General features: G+C 46.8%; 1 protein-coding gene across 1 annotated transcript in view; it reads right to left on the reverse strand.

Annotated features, from left to right (window-relative positions):
* The window catches only part of PHIP (pleckstrin homology domain interacting protein), a 125527-nt gene extending 116353 nt beyond the window's left edge, over positions 1–9174 (reverse strand). The window contains exons 1-4 of the mRNA XM_054162546.1: positions 8807–9174; positions 8607–8665; positions 8403–8432; positions 8185–8244 (exon numbers count right to left, since the gene is read on the reverse strand). Coding sequence (XP_054018521.1) covers positions 8185–8244; positions 8403–8432; positions 8607–8665; positions 8807–8852 — 195 coding nt within the window. The 5' untranslated portion in view covers positions 8853–9174. The remainder of the gene's footprint in view (positions 1–8184; positions 8245–8402; positions 8433–8606; positions 8666–8806) is intronic.
* Positions 9175–9781: the final 607 nt, after the last annotated feature.

Genomic DNA, 9781 nt, shown 5'->3' on the forward strand with positions numbered 1-9781 from the left:
TAATAGCTACAGCTGATTGTAGACATCAGTTGATTTAAAATGACTCAATTCAGTGTCATCAGACAGGCACGCTGTGAGAATGAGCAGCAAAAAATAAGCCACAGAATGCAGAGCTTGCTGTTCTGATTCATTTTTCTTATCAATAACATGCAAACAAAGCTCGCTTTTTCCTACTCAAAGCAGGAATCACAATCAAAATACGTGCTTGACAGCCCTAAAATATCACAGTAGCCCTAAGAAATCACAAAGCTATGTACAGTTTCTGCCATCGACAGCCCTGATCTGTTCCATCAGCTTTTGTTCTCCTCTGTCACCGAAAGGAACACAAAAACTTAAATACTGCTCTTTGCATAATTCCATCTGAAACCAGACTCCACATCTACAGAATCTGAACTTGTCTGTTAAAGATTAATAATTATCTTTTTTAAAACCACAAATACTAGAACTAGACATGCAATACAATTGCTATTTTCTCATGCTCAAGCCCCTCTGGTTTTACACATGCTCACACATGTATAAAATCTGAAGTAAATGAAGCAAATCAGCTCCGACACATTCCCAAACTGCAGCAAGCTGACATCTTGAGTCACACTTCTCAGGATTTGTCATAAGCCATGTGTTCACTTTTTTATTTTAGCAGAATCTAGGTAGGCTCAATTCCTCAAGCAGTTTTTAAAGCAAATGTTTTGAAAAGGACAATCTCCTAGTATTATTCTTGATAATACCTATTAAAGATCTTCTCGTACTATATACCTTACACCCACACTAGTCTCTCCTCATTTACGTCCACTTGGGTGAAAGCAGCTATTTATGGCGAGTTACACAGGAGTCCTGTGATGCTTCTACACAGCATTTGTCTGAATAATCACAGTTTGCTACTAGGCAGCACTCTCAACCAGCTCATTAACAAAATGATTCAACAATACCGAGCTGCAGGCTTGAAACACCAGAAGCGACGCTGGCCATCTAAACACTGCTCAGTTAGGGTAAAAACTGGTTCATGAACCCTGCCCAGTCAACGTTTGCAGAGCTCTCCATTTCCTGTGCAAGACTGAAGCACACACAAAAAAACTTTTAAAACTGGGGAAAAAAGCAAGCTTCATTTCACTGCATCATCTACTAGGGAAATCCTTTTTTAATTTGTTATAGTTTCATGTGGACTTCTTTCTCTTTTTCTCCTTCCATAAAGAAGTGAATGGTTGAACCTAATAAATTAAGAGTAGATAATTAAGTAGGGGGGGGGGGAAGGGTTTCCACATTAAGTACTTCCTTCTCCACTAAAAAAATAAACAAACAAATATTTTTTTTAAAGAGTATTAATAGACTGGTTCCAGTTGGAAGTGACCTACAAACAATCCTCTGTCCCAACCACCTGACTACTTCAGGACTCACACCAGAAGTGAAAGGATTGTATTTATGAGGAAAGGAAAATCCATTGGGGGGGGGGGGGTGGGGGTGGGGAAGTGCAATAAAAATTCACTCTTTTGAAATTTGCAGGGAAAAAAAATAAAAAAGAACCACAATGTGGTAGCAACAACTCAGGCAAGGACAAAGCAAGGAAGTTTGCTACACTAAGAGAATGGCTTGAAAGCTAAAATGATTTGGGATTGTTCTAAGGTGCAGCCGACCAGAAGTCAATTATTGCATGGACAAACTGTAAGTGAACAGCGTAAAATGTACCTACCACTGTGTTCTCCTCTTAAAACAAATAATTATATTTATTTTTTAATCCTATTAAGAGCATTTAAAAAAAAGAAAAATAAAGGCAATTTATTTTTTAAAGGGGTATTTCACCAACTGTGAGAAGCAGAAAAGCTCCTGACAGCTCAACAGAACGTCGGGAATTTATCTGGATAGCAATCTCTGATTCCGATAGGAGCAATACAGCTCATGTGCACGTATTCAGAATTCACACAGCTCTATATCCAAAAGCTGAAAGGGGCTCTACCAACAAGAATTTTAAAATTTGATGCCAAAGCTGTGCTGTTTATAATACTGCTTGACACAGCACAGGTTTTTTCCCCCTCTGGCAGTCTTACCTAGCTGAAGCTGCTTTCTTCCCTCCTCCTATGAGGCCGAAACATCTAATTCTGCTCTTTTCTTCCACAAACACGCACGGAATATATGCTTTTATAAGTATAATAATGAACTCTCTTTTTTGTTTGCGCAGACTTTTCACATCAGACATGTTAATAATATTTCTTAAACATCACTGCAATAAAAATCAGAACTCAGACCTTAAGCACAAATAATATTTTCTAGAAAATAAACCGGCAGCATTACCCTCAACTTCACCCATCCCCTACTATCTCTAGCTTTACTCATTCCAAACAGCACAGGAATACACAAAACACAGTGACACAGATATTTGGACTAACATTCAAATCTCTGCTACCTCTGAAATAGAGCTGTGTGCCTGTATTTTCATTCTGCATGACTGCAGAATAATTCGGCATCAGAATCACAACGAACGCACCAAGAGAATCGTGATTTGACCTGGGCTCTTTAGCTACGTTGGTCATACAAAATGCAGGGGTTTGCTGCCAGTGTTTTAGACATCAAGAAAAATATGACCCTCCCCTGGATTTTGTTCCGAGCATTCTGCATACTGAAACGTTCTCTGAAGAATTGTTGCTGGGTTTTTCCACCCCGTGTTTAACTACAAGTCTAACCGTGAATATCTTTCGACAAAAACACGTTCCCACCAAGGACATCTAACAACCAAATCTCAGCCAGCCAGCTACCTGCATTTCAAGATGGGAAGAGCTCAACATTCCTAGTACCAGCAGCTACCCCAGCTTTAACTGTTCTGCTATGTAACATATTACACAAAACAAGATCCAAATTGAATTACAGCAATTGTTGTACTATATCAGGCCATCAATCTAATTGAGTACCCTGTACCACCAGCCTCTGCCTTGTCACTTTAAAATTAGGAATTGCAATGAAGGGCAATTACTTTTCTCTGAGGCATTCTCATTTCTTTTCTCTCTTTATTTTTTTTTCCCCTCTGTGGTGGGGAGCAACACATGACAGAAAGAAGAGAAATGGAGAATTAACCTTTTTGCCCAAAGTATATTTATTTCCTCTGTACTTTCTAATTATGCTTGAGTTAAAAAGATGTGGATACTTAGCCACTACTATTACCTATAGAAATGCCTATTATTTTCATAGAATCATAGAACAGTGCTGGCTGGAAGGGACCTTAAAGTTCATCTAGTTCCAACCCCTTGCCACGGGCAGCGACTCCAGCTAGACCAGGTTGCTCAAAGTCTCATCCATCCTGCCCTAAATCACCTCCAGGAAAGTGGCAGCCACGCCTCTGGGCAACCGGTTCCAGTGCCTTACCACCCTCACAGCGAAGAATTTCCTCCTTACATCTAGCTTAGCCAATCCCCTTGACTACCTGTGAAACGAGCAAACATTTGGTACTTCACACAACGAACCAAGTTCCACCTCATCAAAACAAAGCTTGAAGAGAAGCACAAACATAATCTATACTCCCAGCTATGGGAATAATCTGTAGAACAGAAATGCTTATCTTTTAGTGCTTTTTTTTGTCTAGCAAAAGCAGTGATGATGAGACCAAGAACCTGGCTATGGATCACAATCACTTCACAGGTTTTCTTGCCTCCAGAAGCAAGTCTTTCAGAATGCTGCCTAGACTTCCCCCAAAAAACTACACGATGACACAGCTCTCCGATTCAACGCTTTGTTTTTGCCCCTGATTTCTTTGAAAGCCTTTACAGCACCAGACTTCCTGAAGACACAGACCACTTATTAGCTGGTTCCTTCTTACGAAGCGCAATTCTGAAACAGTAACCACAATGCTGCCAGAAGACTTGGCTATGTTAGGTGTTACACGAACAATGAAACAGTGTCAATGCACTTAGTGTCCCAGTCCCACAGGCACTCTTTGTAACTTCAGGCCTTTGTGTAACCAAACAGAACGAAGTGCAACGTCCTGAAAGCAGCGTTTTGTCATTTTCACTTTTAAATCACATGTAACAACCGTGGGCAGGGGAAGAGGAAGGGACAAATGTTAACAAAAGAGAAATAAACAGTTCCTGAGAACAACGAGGCATACTGTCTACTAAACCCACCACACCGTCTTGCTATTTGATGTGAATTCCCTGCCTTCTCTCTCTTCAAGGAGCACCATGAACAAAATCCTAATTCGACAGAGAAACTGACAGTTACATGAGTATTTTTGGATAACAAAGTTAACACAATGGTTCTGACCACACACACTACGATGCTTGTACCCTAGAAGACATTCAAAAAAAAAGGCAAGCCACACTAAAAAACCCAAACCAATCAAACAAAACCCAAACCAACTGCCCTCTATGGTGGCTCTGAACTGTTGTGGTGAATCTTACCAGATTCATCCAGCTGATTTCCACTTTGCTTCCAAAAGGAGCAATGCCAACATATTCCCCAAGCCTCCCACAGCCCTCCTATGATATCCCTCAGGGTAGTTAGTGGTAGAACCCGTGTTGCTGCAGGCAAAAAGGAGAGCTGAACCACCTGAAAATGACTTTGGCTCATTTTTGTTCAGATGGTTCAGCTCCCTTACCCGATCAACCGCACACTGCGAGGAGTGCTTGTGCCTCCACAAAGCAGGCAGCAGAAGCACCCAGTGCTCACCCGCAGCCCACAATTAGAGCAGCTACACCCATGGTGAAACTGAAACACGTAGAAACAACTGCCCTGGAGTCAAACCCTGCACCACAGACTGTTCATGTGTCAAGGACCTAACAAACAAGTTTTAACTACACAGCACTTAACATCTTCAACCACAATCTATAAACAATTCACAAGGCTGAGTTGCTCTGCTGAAGTGAGCTATTAAGTCTTAAAACTCCTCATTTTCTAACCCCTATCACAAAAACCCCTCCATCTTTCAAAAAGAAAAGTAGATGGTTTACAATCACTAAGTTTTCACAACTCATGCAGCAGAACACAAAACATCCTAAGGTGTGTTACTTGAGAGCCCCACCATCCTTGGGAACACCTAGGTTGGAAGTGGTCTACCAGGCACTCAATTCGCAGGAAAAGTCTTTGGTCGTAGCACAAATAGAAAACTTAATACTGAGGATGTAAAAACGAGATTGGCACTCTGAAATAACAGACTGCACTCTCAAAGCAAGCTTCAAGTGTTTTATGCTACAAGTGGCAACTGGAGAAGAATAAACATTAAAATATCTGAATTCAAGGGGGGAGGAAAGGAAAAAGTCATGCTTAGTAATCGTAATGCTTTGTATTCTTAACAGCATTTCTGAACTCATGTATTTTCCTGAAGCATTGCAGGCACGTCAGCTTAGAAGAAAACAAAACATTTCTTTCCACTGACCAAACAGAAAAATGAAAGCAATCTGCAAGATGAAAATTGCATCAGATTTAGCATTATTTGCACAAATTTAGTTACATAAACAAACCATCCCAAGTCTGCAAATTTCGGTCTAGGATCAGAAAGCTAAGTCTAATAAGAGTTGCCAAATTAATGTCCTCAAAACAAGGCCAAACCCACGAACATCATCGTGTCTTGAAAAGATATCCACCTAAACAGATGCATAATAAAAGGAATTGTTTTGCAAACAGCAAAAAGAGAAGCCTAGGATTAAATTCCACCCCCTCTCACACAGAGCCTTTAGTCCATCCTAAAGCAGAAGCCAAGCATCCAAGACCTCATTTACTGGTGTTTTTATTTCTTTGCTTTTCTCCCTTCAGCCCCTTCTATGAAATTCAGTGAAAGCTCAAGGCTTCAAGCCTAAGAAATGGTACCAAAACATGCCAAAACATGCAATCTTCAGGTAGAAGAGTCAGCATCTTAAAGCTGGGAAAAGAAACAAAAATGTAAACTCATCAGCAGTCTCCACTTTAAAAATCCTTTGGTGAAATAAACAAGTTTCTGTTTAATGAAATGAGACACTGTGAAAAACACTTCTTCTGTATGAAATGTAACTGTTACACTGCAAATGGTGCTAGCTTTCACAAGCCTGAAATGTCAAGTAATACAAAGTTCACGCGTCTTTGGCAGCTGAAACAAGAGCAGAGAGGATACAGAAAAGTACCGAGAAAGTAATCCATGCATTCCCCCCCTCCTCTCCCAACAGCCAGGTAGGGTCAAGGTAGAAAAGGTGACATAAAGGTTTGTCAAGAAATGCAAGAAAACTTTGTTAGGAACAGATCAAACAAAAAGAGCAAGGACCTAACCAGAACTACGCCTCCAACTATACATACATAGGATCTAGCCCAAATTTTGAGGAAGTACATCTTAAGTCATTACATCCCATACAAAAGATGTTCCTTGAAAAGAAGGGTTTGGATGAGCTTTTTCTCATCAGGTCTTCTCACTTCAACCTTTAGCATGCCTTTTTCCTCAATGTCTTCACATCCTCTCATATTTTGACTACACAGAAGAAACCCAAACCCCTTTCTTCATTAAGACTGCACCTCCAGTTCTTTTGTAGTTTAGGGTAAAAAAGAGTAAGATTCAGGGCAAGTTTTACTACAGCTTCATACAAACAAATAAGTAAGAATAGCATCATGTAGAAGTATCAGCACTTTGACACTCCCAGTTGAACTGCTTGGTGATTTTCACTCCAGGAAAATTGAAAAGTATTGGTATGTATGAACATTTTCAACAAATCAATGGCTAGCAACTCTTCCATATCAGATGCACTGAAATGCCTGAGCCGATCCACCCCTATCTCCAGAGAAAACTAATGTGGTAAACAAACCTGACCCTAGGATTCACACTGTAACATTTGCAATACAACTAAAATAATGCCATATATATGCCAACAGTCTTTATCAGACACGTTACAGATGGGAACTGCTCCGTCTCCTTTTGTATGAGCTCAAAAGTTCTTCACACATCTCAGCCTCAAAAGTACTGGAGTTCAGAACGACAGCAACAAACCACAAAGCCTAAAGGGAAATCTCACTTTGACGAGCATTACAAGCAGGACTCGGTCTTCCTCCAAAATCCTATTCAGAAACTCAGGCACTGAATTATACAACAGTGCACCTGCCATAAAAACATTACTAGCAACAAGTTGCCAACAGACACAATTCAGACACCTTAACTGCTGGTTCCCCAACTAAAGTTATGAACTACAGAGCAGAAAAAAAAGAAAATAAATCCATCTCTGCTGGCAAGAAACACAGCCAGTGTAGCTAAAACTTGTTTTTCTAATAGCTGAGCTGCACCTGAGATGAAAAGCACACGCTGGAAGAGGGTAAAAAAAGGAAAGGAGAGGGAGGAAAAGAAAAAAGGGGGGGGGGGGGAAAGATAAATAAATGAGAGGGGGGAAGAAAAATCAAAGGAGAGAGAAAATACACACCAAAAGAACCAAAAAAGGATCAAACAGAAAGAAACAAAATGAAAAAAAAAAGGAAAAAAAAGGAAGAAGAGAAAGGGGAAAAAGACTGGAAAAGGGCAAATATGAAAATCCTACTTAGGTCACATTGGTGATGTGAACCTGGCAAGCCCACTTATTCCTACGCAGCAGGCACCGTACACGGAAAGCTGAAAGCCCTAAGGCGCACCTCAGCAGCATACAGCGGGCGCACACCGCAGCTGGAACGCCACCTCGAACCACCCCACGTCCGCTTAACAGCGCAGCAAGGCAGAGGACCGGCTGAGCACAGCCGCAGGGAGCCGGAGAGGCGCGCAGCTCGGCCGGGCGCCGGCAGCCATTGTGTGTGCGGGCGGCGGAGCAGCGCGCGGCCGAGGGCGCCCTCTGCTGGGCGGCCGGCCGGCCGCCGCCGGCGCTGCCAGCCTGGCTCCGCCCCGCGCTGCGCGCTCCCGCCCGCGCCGCGTCCATGACGTCGCGCTGCCGCCGGCCCGGCCAGCCCGCGGCTCTCGCTTCAGGGCGGTTGTTGTTATTTACCCCGCGCCACGGCCCCGCAGCAGCACCCACTGGCACCCCGTCCTCAAGGCTGAGGGCAACCCCAGGGGAGAAAGGGATGGAGGCTGAGGGTTTGGTTATTTTAAATAAATAAATAAATAAAAAATCACCAAAGTTTTTTTTTTTTAAGTTGGTTTGCTTTTTTTTTTTTTTTTTTGCGGGAAATTCAATTTTTTTATCGGGCTGCTCAGGGAGAGTGAGGGATAAAAAGAAAACACCAACAACTTTACCCGCCCGCCCCGCGGTCGGCCCCTGCCGCTCCTCTTACCAGGTTCTCGTAGCTCCGGGGATGCTCCTTGCCCGTCCAGTCCGTACGCTTGGGCAGCAGCTACGGGAGAGAAGAAAAGGACACCCCCGTGAGCGGATCCCCTCCCCCGCGGAGCCCCCCAGCAGCGCCCGGGATGGGGCGGGGGAAGCGGGAGAGAGCGAGGGAAGGGGGAGGGAGGCCGCAGGCGGGGCGAGCGCCGGGTGCGCGGCGCCGCTTACCTCTTTCTCCGCCACTTCTCGGATCAGGACCTGCAGCAACAACAAAAGAGGGGGGAGCAGAAGAAAAGAGAAACGATTTTTAAAAGGATAAAAAAAAAGGGGGGGAGACAGAGGACGAGGCAGCTAGCGGGCCGCCCGATCCGCCGCCCTGCTCGGCCGCCCCCTCCCCGGCAGGCCCGGCGGCGCCATCCATCCATCCCCTACCTGAGCCGCTTGCTGGCAGGGTCCGTCCTCCAAAAAGCGGGCGATGAGGAAGTAGAGCTCTGAGGGAAAGAGGAGAGGCGGTGAGGGCTGCAACTCGCCCCTTCCCCACCAGTTTTCCTTTCTTCCCCCATCCCCGCCGCCCCTCTCCGACTCCCGCTCGGTTCCGGCCGCCCCGGTACGGCGGCTCTCCCGGCACTCACCCGCTCGCAGCTCCGCTGTGTGCCTGCTGCCGCCGTCCCCGGACATGGCGAGGCGAAAACCGGGAAGGGGAGGGGGGGAAAGGGAGGGGGGAACTCGGGCCGCGCTCCCGCGGCAGCGTCGGGGCCCAGCGAAACGCGTCCGCCCGCCCGGTAGCTGTCACTGTTCGTTCACCAGGAAGAGTCTCGGCTCCACCATTCAACCCACGGGCAGGAGAAGGAAACAACAACTCACAGCAACCCGCCGCCAACGCCGCCGCTGCTGCTGCCGCCGCCAGCCAGGGCGAGCGAGCGCGATCCCTCCGCCCGGAGAAAGAGTCCCCTCCTCCTTCTCCGCGCCCCCCTCCTCAGTTCTCCCAGCCCCTCGTGCCGCCCCTCCCCTCCCCCCCACCCCCCCTCCCTCCCCAACCCGTGCTCCTCAGTCGCTGCTGCCCGGCGGCGGGGGCGGCCTGGCGGGGAAGGTGGGGAGCGGGGCAAACCGGAATCCTTCTCCCGGCCCCGCCGCCCCTGCGGCGGCGGCCCCCGGCGCTGCCCGGCTGAGAGGAGAAGGGACGAGGGCGAGCGCTACGTGTTTATTAGCGGGCGGGCTGAGGCAGAAGATGTCGGAGCGGCAGAGGCGGGGTGGGCGGGAAGGCGGCGGGCTGGCGGCTGAAAGGCGCTTTCTCTGCGAGCTGCGGGCTGCCGGAGCGCGGAGGGATACGACGCACGGGGAGGAGGGGCTGCGCGGAGGGGCAGCGGCTATTCGTGGCGGCGGCGGCGGGGAGGCTGGAAGTTACCGAGTTTCAGTGGCGCAGAAATGGGAAGCGAGCGAAGCCAAAATGCCCCCGGGGAGCGTGGCACCGCTGGGGAGGCGGGCTGAGGAAGCCCAGCCTTTCTCTGCTGTTCCCCCTCTCCTCCGCCCTCGTTCGCCGCGGCTCCCCCATCCCCCGTAGTCAGGCCCCTCCCGGGCGCGGGGCTTCGGCGATCCCGGGTTCCCTC

This window comes from Dryobates pubescens, chromosome 6, assembly GCF_014839835.1.
Source record: "Dryobates pubescens isolate bDryPub1 chromosome 6, bDryPub1.pri, whole genome shotgun sequence".
Taxonomy (NCBI): domain Eukaryota; kingdom Metazoa; phylum Chordata; class Aves; order Piciformes; family Picidae; genus Dryobates; species Dryobates pubescens.